This window comes from Anguilla rostrata, chromosome 2, assembly GCF_018555375.3.
Source record: "Anguilla rostrata isolate EN2019 chromosome 2, ASM1855537v3, whole genome shotgun sequence".
In the NCBI taxonomy this organism is placed as follows: Eukaryota; Metazoa; Chordata; class Actinopteri; order Anguilliformes; family Anguillidae; genus Anguilla; species Anguilla rostrata.
Window position 1 is genome coordinate 7,735,519 of NC_057934.1, and position 19,390 is coordinate 7,754,908.

Below are 19,390 nucleotides of genomic sequence, written 5' to 3' on the forward strand. Positions count from 1 at the left end.
GGTACACATTCTCTAATGCAAGTCAAAAGCATGTAGGGAAACCACTGTATGTCGGTTCCACACAATAGGTCTTTTCAGTGACTGCTCGTGAGAGTTATAAAGACCCTTATAACAAATTCTGATGAACGTCAAGATGTCTGCAGCTCAATGTAAACACCTCTCCCCGAACAAATAGTTACAAAGGGAATCTGTATTTTTTATGGTAAATGTGTTCTTTTTAACAGAGACATAGTCTAGTCTAATTAGGTAGCTGACATCGCATAGTTTTTCATCATTTTACACAACTTTACAATATTTACATGGTATACTGACCATTAAGACAGCTGGATATACACTGACGCAATGCAGGCCAGGTAGTTTGCTCAACATCAGTGTCCTACCTGGGCATTGAATCCTATAACTTTTGGTCACAAGTTCCTACATGGCCCTAACCATTACACCACACTGTTGGTGTCCACACTGAAAACTGGAAATTCTGAATGGATTATTGAATGTATTTGTGGTTGGAAAGTCATTTGAAAGCCATCACGCACATGGTAACTGAGTTAGTGAGCTAAGATGTTCTGAAAAATTGCTTCATGAAAGGTTTTTATGTTTGATCACTAGGGTCCACAGTCAGCAAAGACACTAGTTTCATTCAGAATATGGTTTGGAACACTCAAAGTGATGCCAAACCTCCAGCTCATTGCTCTAATGGCACGTGCTTTAAATTATGGAATGTTTCACAAAGTTGCGTCTGACTGTGTATTTTCCTAAGCTTGTGGGAGTGATCCAAACGAATATCAATATTCATCTGGTCAAAATAAATATTTAAAGATTTTTTAAAAAGTACTTTCTAACAAATGATTATTTCACAGTCAGTTCCTTCAACGAAATGCGCCAACCACCGTTAGTTTCCACGGTAACATGACCCACCATCGAGAAAACACTGTATAACAATGCTGAATGAAGGCAAAGGTCTAATAAACTGTCACAACTGACTGAATCCAGAACAGTCAGCTTTGGTACAAGCAAACTTCTCTATCCTAGCACCAGGAATTAGCATTTAAATTTTCAGGTACTCTGTGGGAGGGGTTCCTTACGTGTATAGTAGCCATTTCCTATGGACCCTAAAGTGAGTTAAATAAACGCTAGGTTAGAATACACTGTAAAAATGTGTCACTCTAAGCTTGGGAGCGTGGCCTAAGAAAGACAGACAGCTTTATTGATTAATTGGTTTGGTTGATTTACTGATTGACCTGGTCATACCCATTTGTTTGCTTGATTGATCGATTGACATTTGCTGGTCTCACATGTTTGGTTGACTAACTGAGTGATTGTTTAAGAGTCACTGATACCACCCATTTGTTTCAGTGTATGTTTGATTGATTGGTCAATACATTGATTGACAAGTCCAGGCCCTGCCCATTGGCACTCACTTCTCCTCCACCTCTTCCTGGAGGTGCTGCCCCTCCTGCAACGCCACCCCCTCCTGTCGCGGGACGTCCAGCTCCAGGTCCGGTGGCGACACACCCCCCTCCGGCTGGCTCAGGGTTTCAGGCACCCCCTCTGGCGGAGACTGCCGATGGGACGCCCCCGCCATCTGGAGCCAGGCCTCCAGGGGGCGCAGTTCCATCAGGGCCCCCGTACCCTGTGCAAGGAAAGGGATCGCAATCAGGCCACTGACCAGAAAAAAATCGGTTCTTTCCTGCCCAACCAGCAAGCATGCAGCGGCCCAGCGTCGGCAAGGCAGCGGGCCTGCCGCCGTGCCGCACCTCGGCCCTGCAGCTCTCTGTGGGAATTCTGGGAGTAATTCTTCCTTTTTCACCGCATTAAAAAAAAAAAACCCCAAGCAGCCATAATTGTGCCTGTTCCCACTCCTGCCTCACTGCACGCTCGTAAACCTGGCGTCACATTCGGAGTGTGTTCACGGCCCCGGCGCTGCACAGAGAATTCAGGGGAGGAAGCAACACCTTGCAGAGCACAATGCCGAACAGTGAACTGTTAGACGAGGTGAGTCATTTGGCAACCGCACCCTAACCCCCCCCCTCCCCATTACCGGGTGGTCGGACCAGGTGTTTAGGGAACCCAGGTGCTCGCACAGGCCCATATGAAGAGAACTGAACTCCCCAGTTCCTTTACCTTCTGGTTCAGCTTCCTGGAGTGCTGAAGCTCCGCCCCCGTTGGCTGATGCCTCCTCTGTAACTCCTCCCACAGGTGCTCCAGCTGATACAGGAAGTCATCGACCCTCACGTTCTCTGGACACAGCGAGCTTTTCCCCTCCTGCGCAATGATGGTAGACTCCAACATTCAATAAATCAAACTTTATTAACATTTATCACTGCCTGAAAGCTACTCTGCGCACAAGTCTGATTGCAAACCTTTGTGAGACTCTCCGTTCCTGGAGATCTACCATCCTGTAGGTTTTCACTTTTAACCCTAGTTTGGCACACCGGACTCTACTAATTAGCAGCTCTATGAGATCTCCAGCTGTTGAATGATGCATGCTTTGTTAGGGTTGGAATGAAAACCTACAGGACAGCAGATCTCCAGGAACAGGATTGGTTGCCACTGCTTTAAAGCAATGATTTGACCCGGATCTAGAGGTCATCGGTCCTCCTCACCCTTTTGGCCTTGGGTCTGCAGGACAGGATCTCTTCCTGGGACAACAATCTAGACCCCTCCAGCCCTGGAGTGGGCCGGACCTGTGTCGTCATGGCAACGCTGTCCTTCAGCCACAGGAGTGTCTGGCGGGTTTGGGGGGTGGGGGGTGGGTTGGGGGATGATAGGGTTGGAGGTTAGGTGCCACTCTCCGTAAACAGGAAGCGATCGTTCGGCATGCTGGGAAACGCACACAAGGCCGAGCTCTGGCGTTCCCCGCCTGGTTCCTGCCCTCCTGATCCCTGACCTGAGCCCCACTTGGAAACCAGGTCCTGGGGCACCAGGACAATTCCTGGAAATTGGACAACGGGTCCAGCCAGCACAAAGCTTCATGTTCACACTCCCGAGTGTGGACACACATGCGCGCACACACACACACACACACACAAATGCAAGCACTGACGCACGCACACACACAGACTCACAAACACACACACATGCATGCACAGACACAAATGCACACTCACACAGACGTATATACTGTACACAGTCACACACACATACAAATTCACACAGGCACACACACACACACGCATACGCACACACACAGACACACACAAACACATGCACAGACACTAATGCACACTCACACAGACGTATATACTGTACACACACATTCACAGACACACACAAACACACACAGACGCAAGCACAGACACAAATGCGCACTCACACAGATGTATATACTGCACACACATTCACAGACACACACACAGACACACACAAACACACACAGACGCAAGCACAGACACAAATGCGCACTCACACAGATGTATATACTGCACATACGCAGACACACACAGACACACACCACTCTAATTAGAATAGGCCTCCAGTGTATTTGGCTGGCATTACATCATCGCTCAGACATGCAGTGCAGACTTAAACACACCCTAATAAAGCAGGGGCGGTCGTGGGCTCTGGACTGCCCAGCCCCGCCTCCCCAAACGCAGCACAACTGGGAAACGCTGCCATTCACGGAACGACACAGAGTCACGTACACAGGGGAGGAAAAACGGCAGCCATCTTTATAACAACAGATGACATATTGCGTATACACAGAGCCTTTCATCTTACAATTTCAAAGTTCTTTACAGCGAAGGGGGAAAGAACTCAACCTCAACCGCCACCAATGCGAACCCCTCAACTGGATGTTGAATAGCAGCCATTTTGTAACAGAACATTCAGGACACATCAGTCTATGGGGGGGCTGGGAGTTATTGAACCAGTTAAGCCAGGACCTCAAGTTTGTTGCAAAAGATGGTGGGCTCCTGCAGCACAGTGTCCCCATCGCTGCATTTGGGTTTTTGTTTTCTTGCCTCCTACTGGCCTTTTTCCCAGGAGGACTTTTATCCCTTCTGCTGAAGCAGAGCAGACAGTAGCTTCATGGGGGGGTGGGGGGTGGAGGGGCTCATACCTTCTCCGCGGACGCGGCAGACTCCTGTAGCTGCACGCAGAACGTTGCGTCGCCTCCTGAGACGCTGGCCTCGGGTTTGATCGCCCTCTCCTCGCTGCTGAAACGAGCGCAGACATGTGACTTTAGATTTACGGCATCTCATTGGCCCAATATTTATGCTACCTTGGGGCCCGGGGGGAGCAGCGGTGGGGGGGGGGGGGTAGGGGAGTACAGAGTGGAATGTCACCTCTTCCCCTCCGACTGATGTCTCTCGATGACATCATCATCTGCAATGCCAGCGCAGTTTTCCTTGACTGGCGCACTGCTCTTTAACGGCTGTTCTTCGTCTTGGCAGTTGGTCATAATCCCAGGATCTCTCACGCTCTATTATCCAAAAAAAAAAAAAAAAAGCACAAAGTTTCAAATTAGCAAAGTTTATTTATTTGCCATTTGTAGACATAGGAATTTTCTGTCTCGGGAATACATGGGAATTGTTCTGGAACATTCCATCACATTACAGTACAGTAGTGTCATAGTATTGGACACTGTGTTGCAGAAAGAACAGTCTAGAAAGACTTCATGGACATCTGTAGCTATATAATAATAATAAGAAGAAGAAGAAGAAAAAGAAGAAGAAGAAACATCCTCATCATCATCGTCATTATAATAGTTAGCAGAACACATATAACCTGTGGAAATTCTGGTTCTGCAGTTATCCATTACAGAGCATGGGTGGCCTGTGTTCTGCCTGAATTTTTGCTGTGTAGACCTGTCATAAGCATGATGGATTGGCTGTGAATTTTTTTAATACAGGCAGCAAGGCAGACGGCTCACTCCCCCCACCTCCCAAGGATAAAAACACCTCATGCTGATTGTACAACATTACACCATTAATTAAGAATCATTTAAAACAGCCCCACTATGAAGGGCAGCAGACTTCAGACTTCTTACTGTGTAATTATTACCACACAAGTACCTTCATATTTCACTGCATGACAAAAATCGCTGTGTAGTACAATGGTCAGGGAACTTGTAGTGAAATCGAAAGGTTGCAAGTTTGACTCCATGCTGGGGCAGTGCCATTGTACCCTTAAGCAAGGTACTTTACCTGAAGCGCTTCATTAAAAATATCCATATTTATACAAATTGTAACAGATTGAACGTGAAAACTTTAGGCTGTCAACGTCCGCTGAATGACGTAATGTGAAAGAGCTCTCTGCTTTGTCCCTCTTGCTGGAGGTGGTGGTGGTTGCCAGTTTACAGCGCTGAGACCAGCTCATTGTGTGGAGAGACGGAGCAGTGAGACGGGAGGTGGTGGGAGGTGCGGACCGTTACCCACTCCTGTCTGTACAGGCAAAGCTATTAAGGAGTAATCAGACATTGCCATTTCTCTCTGTTTTTAATGTGGCGGAGAGGGTCACCAGAGGTTCCCGCGCTGGGTTTCCAGTGGGACCTCCATCACCCCCCACCCCCACCCCCCTTCTCCTCCATGGAATGTTCTAGGCCACCCAATATTCAACAGGCAGGGGGCCAACAAAAATCCATATCCAGCCAGCAAGGATCATGAAAGGTGTAGTCCATTGCCTGAGCTGAGAGAGTTGTAATTTTATGACCTGGACTACATTTCCCATAAGCCCCCCAGTGCGGCTCATTGAAAAGGATATGGACGAGCCCCATTGCTCCCACACACAGCTGCATACTGAGCCACTGAGACTGAAACTCATACAGTGACCCCAGTCCTCCTACTCACAGCCCATAGAGGCTGAGAGGATTTTATTAGCCCTCAGCTGACGCCCAATCAGCCCACCAGATTCCACTATAAAACAGGCCCATCCTACAGAGGTGTGGTCGCAGGGTGACCAGTTATTGACTGTTTGGTCAATATGGTGACTCTGGCGGTTGAGATGAGCCTGCTCTGGACACCCAGAGGCCACTAGCTTTATAAACTGCACATAGCTGGTGGTCATTGTAAAAAACCAACAGATCTTGGATGGGGATTCAATCAGTAATGTTTGTCCTTAACTTCAAGAGCAAGAATGATTATTTTCATCCATTACAAACAGTTTTGCCGAGTTCAACAACGACTGAAACTGTTTCACCAAACTGAGCTTGTGAAGAAAAATCTGAAGACATGCTATGACGTTCTAACGTGCAAGTCGAAGTTAAGGACAAATGTTGATGAAATGCAGACCCGTGTGGACCTCCAGGACCAGTCTGACAGGCCCCTGACCCTAACAGACAGTCCTGCATTTGCTTCTGCCAGCTCAGAACCATATGTGGTCATTTCAACTGAATCACAACCCAATCGCCAACTAGACTGAATTATTGTCCAAAGGAACGTCAGAAACCTCAGCAGCCAATCGCATTCCAAGCCAAGTGATATTTTGTCTTTTGTGACAACGTGGGGGAAATAAAAACACTAAACAGTACATTTCCGAAGTCTAAAACGATTTTTAAACATGCCATTCAATAAATAGCCTCCACTTACTCATGTTGGGATGTTTATGTATCCTGATGGTAAAAATAACAAGCAGACTTAAAAAGGTCTGCAGCCTAAGGCTGACATAGAGGGCATCTGGTCCCCAGATATCCCATTCCGTCTTTAATCTGTCTTTGCATGGGCCACTGTAAACAAATACAGAGACTTAACTAGGCTCCTCCTCCTCCAGCGTTTCTGCCCCCACGGCAACAGGACGGAAGTACGGAATCACGGTTGGAGAAGTGTAGGCTTGTAGAGGTTGCAGGTTCGATTCCCAGGTAGGGCACTGCTGCTGTAACCCTTGAGCAAAGGTACTTAACGGGGATTGCTTCACTAAAATGCCCTGCTGTGCAATCTGCTTGAGAGCATCTGCTCAACGCATAAACTGTGAAGGAGGGAAAAAAACGTTACCGGGGGCAACGGAATCCCGGTTCAATGGCTTGCTGCGTCTCGGAGACCGAGCCTTCCCAGCGGATTATTACAGGTCCTGTTTATATTCCCCAGCGTCGTGCTGAGGGGTGATGTCAGCCAAGAACTATCACTGCCGGCGTGCCCATCTGGACCCACGGCACACACGCACATCTGCAGAACATTAGCCCCAAAAAACAGCCCGGCGTCACGTTCTCTCAGCACCGCCAACGAGTAGCCCGCCTGCCGCCGTCGCCCCCGGCAACGTGCCGAACACCAACGCAGACCGGGTAGACAGGCCAGTTACTACGGCCATTTTCTTAACGTGAAAAAGTTCAGTTTCCCCACCAGTGAGGCTGAAAAAATAATTTGATTGGCTCCTGAAAATTCATTAAGTGGGTGTGGCCAAGGGCAATGCTACAACGATAGACGTTCTGTACAGTATTGTAAGCTCCTGTTACCACCCAGAACCTCCTGTAGTAGAAGAAGAGAGGACAGAAGCAACGCAGGAGCTGAGTATCTAGTGAGCATAAAGAATCTGTGCTTGAGCCTTTCGACAGGGTAGATGAAAGATACCATATCTCCCTGGCTCTTGAACCACCCACAGAAGCGTTCAACAGGCCAGATATTTCACAAATGATTTGATAAATCCACAATAATGACTCGCACCACACCAACATCTTGTCAAATCTGCGGTATGGACCCCAGTAAACAAGCACAAGAGGCTCTATAGCAGGGATCAACAACTCACGGTCCTCGAGGGCCCAGAACTACTGGTTTTCCACCCTCTATTTGCCTGGGAGTCAGGTGTGAAGACAGTCTGGCCAATCAGTAGCACTAATTACCCAGGAGAAAAGAAAACCAGGGCTGGATTTGGATTTGAGGGCCGGAGCTGATGATCCTTGCTCTATAGCAACCCAGGACATAACTTAACTTTACCAATGCAGGAAATCCCATAGTTACACAGCAGAGCTGAGCGTCTGGTGAGTCTACAGAACCTGTGATGATGTCAGTGAGCTCAACACCACAGTTAGCCACTGGCCAGGTCTCATAATGATCTCCATGGCAACGGTCAGTCGCTGAGCTGTTCTCCCAACGGTACCACCGTCTCTGACTGTGCCGTGACCATTCCAAATCTCCAAAGCGGAACAAGTCGTTGGGAAATCTCACAGCCAAATTTGTCATACTGGTATAGCTGGTGGACATACCTGGGTGCCAAGAACAGAGTCATAACTTCAAGGTCTTTTTGTTCAGAGTCTGGTGTTTAAAAAAAAACCCCTCAGTGAATCTCCTGAGTGAGGGACTTGATGCTTTTACATGTTGCAATACGTTTAAAAAATACACAAGTGGTTATTATATTTATCATAATGCTTTCCAAAAAGGTCCACAAATTTACAAAATACTGAAGAATATTCAAATTAGACGAGGGATGATGTAAAGCTAAGAAACACAGTCATGTGTCAGAACTCTCTCTACTTCACAGATCCACACAGTCTCCTTTTGAAAGGCAATCAGAATAAACGTAACATTAATCCGCCATTTCATTTTGTCATCGCCGTCATTACACGCAAACGTAATTGTGGGCACGCCGCTTATTTGAGCAGAAGGGGTATTAAACGGTTCGATTTCAGGCTTGAAAGAAAAGGGGTATTTCTCCTGGCGCAGCGCTGGGGCCCACTTTACAACCGCCAATTGACATTTCCGTGGAAACTCGCAGATTTTTTTATCCTCGCCAGGGTAAATATCACCTTTTTAAAGCCTCTACCCGCTGGCCTGAACATCGACCGCGGAGGCGGCCAGGGTTTTCGGGGAGTCATAAAGGGGTAGGCTTTCCTTTATCGTCCTCCCCGGTTCACCCAGAAGTGCAAAAACATCCGCTGCACGCCAAAAACGTGCACCGCAACACCATTTTATTGGCAGCCGGTCTACCGTGAGGGTCCCCGAGCTCACAGACGAGCTCCATTAGAAGAGCACGGTCCATTTCCAGCTCCATGTCTCTTTTAAAGCAAGTTGTTTTAGAATAACTTTTTATTGAATTTTATTAATTTTTTTTGTTTTACAGTTTAAATAGTTTTACCCCGTTTTTATGTTCACGTTTTTGTTTCTGTGCTAATTTAACCTTCCCTTTGTTAATTTTATAATATTTAAATTGTTTGGAGAGCGCTTTGAATACCATGTACTGACAAGCACTGTAAATTATTATTATTATTATTATTATTATTATTACTCACCGTGCATCCCTTCAGTCGATTTTGTTCTTCCTTAACTTCCTTTCCCATGATCCTGTGCGTTTCCTTGTCCTGGGTGAAGGGCGCGTCCCAGGAGGGGGTCTTGGGGTCGGCATCTTCTCTCGTGAAATCGGGGTCTGCGGAGAGTAGCCCCGACCTCTCATTCCTGTGGGGGGGAGGGGGGAATGTGATTGTGATCGCGATCTAAAACCCGAGGCCAGAATAACGAGTCACATGCTCTGCTGGGACCGAGCCACAGATACGCGCCGTGTGTATCCGCTGTCTCAAAACAGCCTCGGAAGCCAAAAAGGACTGAGATGAGACGAGAAAATCTCGCATTTCAGCATTTTAACGGCGGGATTCGAGAACCGCGGTGAGAATATACTTACGGGAATCAGAAAGCTGATATTTCATAACCTCAACAGAGCCTCAGTTTCCATGACAACAGCCGTAAACATTGACATTCCAAATGTATTAGCTATTTATAAGTTATTAGCTTGAGGTGCGGAGTCAATCCATCCTATTCAGAAATACATTATGAAAACTTGCACACAAACTTATGCTCCAACGGCAAAGCGATTATTTTATGCAACCATGTGACAGAGCAGAAGCAAGCATGTCAAAATGTCCCCCTTTAGAAGGTCTGGGACAGAGTAGGTTTCAGGACAATAAGCACAGGCATAATTAATTGTGCATGCCAAACTGAGAGAAAACTTAGGCCAAGCTTTTTTTAATACATGGGAAAGCTTGTGCACAAACAACCAAGCCAGTATGCTGCCTTAAGAATAGCATTGCATGTAGACTGGATGAAAGGTGTGACCTTTAATTTATGTAAGATTACTTTATTATTAAATAATTGGCTTTTCGACTTAACCCTCATCTTCCTCAGATTAACACTGCTTCTCTGATTATGACCAAGGCTGGTGGAGAGGTCACATTTTAAAAATAATGAATGCACATTTCCTCACAGGGAAATGTCACACCTTTCATTTGATGAAAAAAAGAAAAGAAAAAAAAAGAAGCTTCTGAAAAATAATGACAGCACTATGAGCCTGCCCCAAACATATATGGGGTACGGTGGCCAGTCAGTGTAAAGGTCCCACAGGGGTGCAGTGCTCAAGTCGACGGCCACCGGTTAGGTACCCCTAACGTCCCCGCGAGGGGGAGAAGCGGGGACTCGCCAGAACGGAACATCGGGTCGGCTAGAGAAAGCATGATGTCATCCGCCCGTAGCGGTGAGCTCATCGTCGCTGCGGGCCGCCTGTTGTTCTTGGAGCCGGGTCCGCTGAGGAAGGGCTGAGTAAGTCTACACATCCTCGACCGCGACGAAGGTGATCCTGCTTGGGCGAGGCCGTGGCAGGGAGCGGAAAACAGAACCCGGGCCCCGCACGAAACCGACCCGGCTTCCCAAAGCCGCGAAAAGCCCCAAAAACCTAAACGGCACATTTTATGGCACACGTGTTTGAATCCAGTCCTGGAGAGACATACTGTCTGCTGGTCTCAGTGTGACTCAACACCTTCTTCTTTTTCTTCTTCTTATTATTATTATCATAATTGAGAAGAAGAAGAAGAAGAAGAAGAAATGTTCCCAACCAGATCTGGGTACATTTTTACCAAAAATTTTTAAAAGAAACATCCGCTGTTCTTTCACCAGTTTTCAGGAACTAAATGATTATTTCATATGACAGTGTATATATAATTTCTGGGGGATCCGCGGGAGTGTTTTGAAATTTCATCCGCGTCTGAAGTAACAGTTACAGTACTTAAAATATTTCTTTGACCCCAGACCCTGGCGCTGAGCACATTTCCCATGGCCTGCCCAAGCTTCTGCAGAACAGGGCAGGGTAGGAAACGCGCGCTGTGGAACTCCCTGAGCAGACGCATCCGATAAACCCCCCCCCCCCCTCCCCCCCACGAAAAAAACGGGTCCTCTCTCATCCCCGAAGGACACCGCGTACCGTGCGCCCGCTAATGACAGTTCTCCACTCCCAGTGGTTTCTGGGAGCCCCGTTGTCTCCGCTGCCTGCAAAGTTTGGCCATGCCGTGACCAGCCTGCAGTTTAATGGTTTGGGCAGCTAGGCTTGCAACCAAAACATTGCCCGTTTCATACCCGGGTCTGTGCCGCAAGCTGCCTAATCTAAATGCCTTCAGTACACGTCCACCATAAAAATGTATAAATGGATGCTCTGTAAAAGTGCAAATAAGGTTTGTAAAGTTGTAAAGTGGGCAAGTGCGGCTTTGAACGGCCGAAACGTGGTAAAACAAATTTAAACCGCAAAAACTGCCGACCAACCCCTTGGAAATCGTTTAGGTTGACTCATTTGACTGTGGTTAGTGGTGCCTTGTTTTTGAATATTAAGAATGTTAACGGTTTACTCATGGGAAGAAATATAATTTCGCTGTCATATTTAATTTCCCTTACATTGCCCGAACGTGCTGTATAGCGCCACACGCGGCTTAGGGCCTGTCCAGTCCAATGCGAGCCTCGGTGCCCCTCCGGCACGGTCTCATCATACCGCGTGACCATTCTTTTCCATGAATTCACCACGATCAGCGCCGTCTGCTTCGCTTTCCTAAATAAACTCTCCCATATTCAACCGAGGCAATAATTTAATAATTCGCACAACTGCGCTAACACTTAATACGAGCGTGTGTTCCTCTCAGATGCAGTGAAACGTCCAAAGAAAAGAGTCGTATTCCCTGCAGTTTACTGTAAGTGCTGTTTGTTATGTGATGTAACATTTCTTATATAAGCAAGACAGCAGCTTTCACTTTGATTAATCAAACAAAGTAGGCTTAAGGGACTGAAGTCACCCACAAGGTCTATCCAGTTGATCTTTCATAACTTTAAACATGTGGTAAGTGCCTAAAAACATTTTTTTGTGTGTTTCAAGGACTCTTTTGCATAACTCACAATCACCAGTTCATTATTTGTCAGGGTTTTCTTTTCAACAAAAAATCTAAATACCAAAAATAGTACTGCACATGAATCACTACTTTTACGGTCCAATTGTAATTTGGAGAAGGGGTCGATCTCCTTCGTCATTTTTGGTGCTCCTACTGGGAGAAAATTTACTCAGAAAAAACCGTGTAAAATAAACTGTGATAGAGCACTTTTAACTCTAAACTCTTAACTCTTTAACTCTGTTGTCCAAACTGTACGCTGTTACAGGTGATCTAACATTAGAAATCCTGCCGTATAACAAAATAACTGAATAATTGAAAGTAGCAAAAAAAAAAAAGACAGCTCTCTCATTAAGCAATGAATTAGTTCTGGAGCCCATGGCCATGGCTGAATCAGAGCACGTCCCTGCCATTGAGCATAGCTGTTGCGTACACTGGACGAGAAGGTAGGTAAACATTTCTCTAAATCTAGTGCACTTAAAATCCCAGGATGATGTACTCATTTCTGGGGTTTTGCTGAGTGTATTCGGGAGCATACCTTTCAAGAAGCAAAAGACCATTTTGGTCCCATAAACATGATATACAAGGGCAGACCTTCTACTGCACTTCCCACAGTAACGTGTGGAACAACAGCATGAGTATGTTGAATACCATGATATTGATCAAAACCTATGCACTAAACAGTACTTCAGTGCATAGGTTTTAGCAGTCAGTGCTCACTAGACTGTACGTGATTTGAGGACACAGTACTTAGGATTCTTATTCGGACACAGGCCTTGTGTGGACACAACCAGGATGTGTCCCACACCCTCGCTCCCTTGACCCTGTCACAAACCCCCCCCCCCCCCCCAAACCTTACCTGTCAGCCCTCTGAATGGTTGCCCAGGTGTCCTTCACCTCACACTGCTTCAAACTGACTCGGCATGCCAGGGTTGGGTGGAGGTTCGACAACTGGGAAGCAGTCACATCCAGCATCTGGGAAAGAGAGGTGGGGTTTGGGGGAAGGAAATTACTCAACATGTTTGGAGTGAATTTATACGCTTGGAACAAGATACACTTTATGCTCTTAAAACATTAGGTCAACCATACGCGGTTGTTATGAAGATGGAAAATAATTACTTTTCAGTGAATTGCTGGGCTAGCAGGGAGACCCCCCCCTCCATGAGACCCCCCCTAAGATTAGACTCCAAGCACCACGCACACTATCTTGATTCAAAATCCAGGTCCGACAGAACTGCTAATGGCCTGTCAGAGTTTCTCTCCAGATATCTTTCTGGTCCTTTATAAACCTTTCCATTTCTGTGCATACATATAAGCATTCTGCAGCGCTGTGTTCCAATGGGTCTGTCAGTCCCTTTTTAAATGCATGTATAATGAATAATTAGTTATTGTTCGAATAAGAATACACAAAAGTATATAAACTGGCATCAAGCTCTGTTCGAACAAACACAAATTACTAATGGGGCAGAGGAACAGACATATTTTAAACAGTTTTGAGAGCTGAAGTCCAAACTGGCTACTAGACAGAACCAGCTATTATTACATTAATAGGAACACTTTTCTAAAACGCAGTCCTTAGATCATTTGCTTACTTTTTCATTCTGTCGACCGAAGTTAGGTTGATGAGACGTTGCTCCCAAACACAACTAACAATAAAATATGTTTTTAAAAAAAAGTTTAAATAAAGGGATTAAAGTTGTTTAGTTGCATTACTGTTGCTCACCGCGATCTGGCTGGCTATCTCCCTGATTTCTCTGTCTCCACAGTTCTCTTGTTCATGTGTCCAGGGAGCACTTTTCTTCTAAAAGGAACAAAATGGAGGAAGTGAATCACCAAAGAAGTCACAGGAACTGCGTCCAAATCTTATTTAATGTTGTTGTGTACACGGTTGTGTAAAAAAAGAAAGAAAAAAAAAAATGTCCGTAAGTATTTGAAAACGAACTGAAAGGAAAATTTTTTTAAGAGAGCACATACCAAGAACGCCCAAAATAAATCACCCTCGTAATGCTGATTTATAAGCGCTTGTTACATCCAACCAGTCGCCTTTTCTGGGTTTTAAATATCTCATAAAAAGAGAATTGCCAGAAAGCAAACACCTATCAGACCTCCGTCAGAGCCAGCTGTCGGCCCGCCAGTGCTCTGCAAGCCAGCGCTACGTCAGTCCGCTAGCGACAAGGACGTTCGCCATCCATTTCGCATCATTTTAACAGCTGACTGCAGCTGACCCACATCTGGATACCCACGTCTTTTCTAAAATGGCCACTAGTGGGCCACTGCAGTTGCTGATTTCCCAGACACTGGCGAACCGTCATCTGCTGTGGTGATGGCAGACTGCTTGGGGGTCACAGTATGTTTGCTGGATGGGATATAATTGGCATTCTAGACATATTAGCAAGAGGTTTATATTTTTACCTTGTGGTTGATAGCAGAGATGAGGTTGTCTGCTTGCTGGTAGAAGGAGGAAACTTCTAGAGCTAGCTGGAGGTTTTCATGGTAGTCCTTCAAAAGTGACTGGACCTTCAGCCACCTGTACACAGACACCAAAGCCTGCTGTCATGGAAACCAGGTCACTGCATGATTCAGTCCAATATACGGACGCAATCCGCAACCCCCCCACCCCCCCAGTCCCAAATGTAACCCCACCCCAGTCGACAATCCACACGCTCCGGTAAGCAACCAGTACTGCACAAGTACAATTTTGGATGATCGAAAACATACAAATTATTTAACTGTGCTCGTCCATTACAGTTAATCTGCCAACCTAGCCCTGCCACCCACCCCCAAGAGCTCTGCTAATGAGTGTCTGGCAGGGCGTACATTTTGTTGATGTGCTTCCTTCTGACGGAGATGTTCTTTCCTTCCATCTTTCCCTGCTTCTCCAGCTTCAGCGCCAGGTGGTTGATTTCTTCATGGAGGGTCTGGTACTGCTGCTCGTCCTGAAGGATAACCACAAGAGACAGGCATCATTGTAGCTGCGTTCTGGGTACATTTCCTGTGTTAGAGGAGGGTTTGGGTAAACAGGGCCCTTGTGAATTCCCTCTTATCCACTTCAAGAGCTTGTTTGCATTCCTGAAATGAATTCTCGCAAACTCTTGCATCAATTGTCAAGAGATCCCGTTTGCATTGTACTTGCAAGCCCCCAGAGCTCATAACTAGCTTGTATTGTTATTTCTTTTAAACTGTCCTATATGTTTTATCCTTCTATCCTAACGGCCTTCATGCTTACGGTCGAGATTGTTGCTGTTGAGAAGATAAAGCAGTTGTAAGGTCAAACAAACGTTTGAAGGCCACTCTGAATACCGACTTGGCTTAAAACTCCGGATAACGTCCATAACAGTGCGAGACATAAGGAGAGACAGTTAAATGAAACGAGGGCACTCAAGACAGAACTTTCCCGTGTTTGTCTTTCCCTCTTTTTTTTATGATGCTCACCTCTTTCAGATCCAGGATCCTCCGCGTCAGCTGAATTTTGTCGACGTTCTCCCCGAGAACCCCCGCCAGCGACCGCTCCTCTTCCTGCTGACGCAAACGAAAGTGAGTTCCTGTGAGTTCCTGTGCACAGCTAGCCTTCATTAGAATAATGGACTCAGGTCTGCTGCGGGTTTGGAAACTATGACTTTTGTCGGTTGCTCCGCACCACAAGAGACGCAATTATCTCGCTGGGATAAAGATGAAGGTCTTCAGCTAAGGGAACTAATTGCCTCTCCTATAATGGAGAATGTTGTCACATGGTGATGTCACCTCTTGTAGCAAGCATTCAAGATGCGAAATAGAGTGAGGTACATAGTGGAATATATCACTATATATAGGTATATAGTATATAGCGAAATATAGTGGGGTGCAGTCTCTAACATTAGAGCTTGGGACGAAGAATTTGGCCAAAAGACTTTGACCTCGGACACAGCAAAAGTTGATAGTGGTGCATTGGCTCCCTGTGGAGGGGCGGAGCTTACCTTCTCCTTTATCCAGGTCTCCAGCCTATCAGCTTTCCTGTTGAACTGCTGCAGATTCCTGGCTCCGCCTAGTGCCTTCGACTGATTGGCCGCCATCTGCTTGAGGGCATGCCACTGGTCTTCGAGCCGAGTGAGCTGCTTTTTCACCAGGTCCGAGTTTGGGTTCTGCGCACAGACAAGTTGCTCCCCCATCTCAAGATAGGATGTGAGAAAAATATATAAGATTAGGATGTGGACTCCAACCCTAACAACGCACACCTCATTCAACAGCTAGAGACCTTGCTGAGCTGCTAATTAGTAGAATCAGGAGTACCAAATTTTCATGGGATTGGAATGAAAACCTACAGGATGGTAGATCAGCAGGAACAGGTTTGGGTAGCCCTGCTTTATAAACATGATCCTAGGATTCAGAGTAAGCAGGGCTGATTTTGGATTAGTTTTGACCTTTCATCTCATAGTGGATAAGGCTAGGTCCACTGTAGGTGCAGTTTTTTTGTTTCAGCTCAGCACTATGATTCAAACAAACAGCAAATCATGGTCGTCAATCACGTCATGATCGTCTTTGCCCACACCAGCCCTTTTCACAGAAAACTGGACACCGCTGGACAAGAGGAACCTGATCCTAGACCAGCACTCCTGCTCGAGCCAAGACGCATTACGAATACTGCTCGATGGACAGACGGCAGAATGAAAACAAAAATATTGTAGATTTGCGTCAGGCCCCAGTGTCACAGAAGGTTAATTATGGCCAATGTGCTCTTTCCAAAAGACCCCGCTGGGAGGTGAGGAATACACACAGTCCTGACGTTTTCTCCATGGAACCTGGGAAGCTGCAAAAAAGCTAGCGTCATTTCTACGAAGGGCGGGGGGAGGTGGGGGGGGGACAAAAAACGAGGACAGCTGTCTGATTTTGCACCGAGCGCGCCCGCAGCTGAACGAAGAGGGGAAAGGATGAGATTTCTAGGTGTTCTCATTGTTGTTGCCATGCATCGCTTGCTTTTAAACAAACACATGCCTGGTGTGCTATGGAGCTTATAACTAAGGCTACGGTTTTGGGTTTTGTCGGCTTGCAAAAAAAAAGCCCCAAATAATACACTCGCTTCGCTCTGAGAGGAGCATTACGACACCCCGTTGACTCATGCACAGCTGCGAAGCTAATGTGATAAATTTGACATTGGTGGAGTTTCCCCAGCCTTACTTTCCAGGTTCAAAACCTATGAGCCTGACCTGACAATTCATAACTTTCGGTATTATGAGCCTGACTTGGCTACTCATAACCATAGGGTACTATCAGCCCGACCAGGCTACTCATAACCTTATGGTTCTATGAGCCTGACCAGGCTGCTCATAACCTTACGATAGAAGGAGCCTGACCAGGTTGCTCATAACCATTAGGCACTATGAGCCTGATTTGGCTGCTCATGACCCTTCAGAACTAGGACCCTCCAGTGGGTCCCAACACATGGTTTGGGAAGCAGTGATTTACATCTGGACATTAGGGGCGGTTTCCGAACAGCAGCCTCACCTGGTTAAGCTGTATGAGGGTGTTCTCGAAATCCTTCAGATCTCTCTGGAGGGTCTGCGAGACCTCCCCCCAGTCCTGGAGGGGGGAGCGCTGGACGTCCCAGCCGTCTTTCAGGTCCTGCAGTTTACCTTTGATCCAGGCTTCGGCCTAACAGAGGAGGGGAGAAGACGACAGGTGAACGGGCGGCAGAAAACAGCCGCGATGAATCACGCTCCTGCAGAGCACACTTCAGCTTATCCGCTGCTCCTCCACATTGAGGGGAGTCAGTTGAGGAGGTTCGGGCTCTTGATAAGGATGCCCCCTGGGCGCCTCCCTTTGGAGGTGTTCCAGGCACGTCCAGCTGGGAGGAGACCCAGGGGCAGACCAGGGACATGCCGGACAGATTACATCTCCCGGCTGGGCTGTGATCGCCTTGGGAATCCCCCAGGATGGGTTGGAGGAACTCGCTGTGGGAGAGGGACGTCTGGGCTGCTCTGCTTGCCCTGTTGCCACTGCATCCCTGACTTGGACTAAGCAGTTAGAAAAAGGATGGATGGATTGACTGGTATTGATATTTTCTGCATTGCGATCTTGTCATTTTGCTAAGCTGCACATCTCGCTATTGTGTGACCCTCTTGTATTTTCCCTTACAGACTTAACTACTTTCCAGTCGATCCTAGCTTTTCACATTTGCAGTTTTTTAAGTATTTACCTCCCACCTCTAGGGTTACTGTTTACCTTAACCCTGATTCATGCGCTTGTATTTTCATTGTAATTCACTCAGGGTAACGGCGTCTGCCAAAATCCAGTAATGTAGTTTAATGTAAAAACAATGATGCACATCCAACAGAGTGCACTGTGCTACAAGGCTCTCCATCCAAGCAGGAATATTCCAATAAACATAGTCCATCTAATGCTATTGGCACCAAGACCTCGAATATCGTAGAACCAAATGACTGGGTCACGCAATGCTTTTCCAAAAGTCAATTTGAATAAATAAACATTGCATTTTGTTAACAACAGCCGGTGGAACTTACGTGACATGTACATGACAACATCTGCCAGCTCCTGCAGAGTAACCAAGACAGGCTGTCTGAAGCAAATTCCAAGCATCTAACAGACAGACAGAAGTGTGACTATTTCTCTTTCACTTTTTGACTCCAAAGCTGGAAACTCTCCATTATTTTTTTTTTCCCATCGATGCCGTATTTTTAAACGACACTGAAACATTTCAGTCCAGTTAAGAGGTCAAGAAAGAAACCTTCCTGTGTTTCTTTCAGCTGCAGACTGTCCTCTGGAAATATTGAATTGCCCAAACAGCGTGGAATATGCCTTTTGCAGAATGTGAGGAAGGTTAAACATACACCAGGCCTTTTTTTTGAGCATGCTACGTGCAAACCGTAAGCTTGCGTCGTAATTTCTTTTGCCAAGAGCCGAAAAGGCCAAAATCCCGGACAGCGTAATCTATCATCTGTTTTCTGAGGATTTTTTTAAAAAAAAAGGAGTAACACTCTCGGAAACATGTTAGTTCAAAACTCTCTCCCATTTTTCAAAGCCATTTTAATGTACACTTTGAAGGGTTAAGGCTTTTTTGGCAAGTGCACCGAGGCTAATACACACAACTGCTTCTTTTCAAACTCGTTTCTGGCCTTCGCTGCACGAAAAGGACGAAGTACAGGTGGCAAAACTCACACAAATCACACCCACATATGTATATGTGTATATATATATATTTCTTTCTCCTTTCTTTTGGTACAAACATTGTACATGGTCTTTAACTCAGAGGAGAATTGAGCCAACATTCTGACTCTAATGGGTTTTGGCTCCTGCAGTACTACATTTAGGGAAGCATTACATAACCTTTTTCCTTTTTTGTTC

The 19,390-nt window shown here is 46.3% G+C and overlaps 1 protein-coding gene across 4 annotated transcripts in view; it reads right to left on the reverse strand.

The window, feature by feature from the left end:
- Positions 1 to 19,390, reverse strand: part of LOC135244803 (uncharacterized) — a 55,083-nt gene that overhangs the window by 22,639 nt on the left and 13,054 nt on the right. For 2 of the 4 annotated variants that reach the window (XM_064317391.1, XM_064317384.1), the window contains exons 4-16: positions 17,534 to 17,680; positions 16,009 to 16,200; positions 15,488 to 15,574; positions 14,873 to 14,991; positions 14,468 to 14,582; positions 13,779 to 13,856; positions 12,915 to 13,030; positions 9,155 to 9,317; positions 4,284 to 4,420; positions 4,058 to 4,154; positions 2,604 to 2,726; positions 2,122 to 2,262; positions 1,419 to 1,630 (exon numbers count right to left, since the gene is read on the reverse strand). In XM_064317391.1, coding sequence (XP_064173461.1) covers positions 1,419 to 1,630; positions 2,122 to 2,262; positions 2,604 to 2,726; positions 4,058 to 4,154; positions 4,284 to 4,420; positions 9,155 to 9,317; positions 12,915 to 13,030; positions 13,779 to 13,856; positions 14,468 to 14,582; positions 14,873 to 14,991; positions 15,488 to 15,574; positions 16,009 to 16,200; positions 17,534 to 17,680 — 1,727 coding nt within the window. The remainder of the gene's footprint in view (positions 1 to 1,418; positions 1,631 to 2,121; positions 2,263 to 2,603; positions 2,727 to 4,057; positions 4,155 to 4,283; positions 4,421 to 9,154; positions 9,318 to 12,914; positions 13,031 to 13,778; positions 13,857 to 14,467; positions 14,583 to 14,872; positions 14,992 to 15,487; positions 15,575 to 16,008; positions 16,201 to 17,533; positions 17,681 to 19,390) is intronic. The other 2 variants (XM_064317407.1, XM_064317399.1) reach the window with 2 other exon arrangements.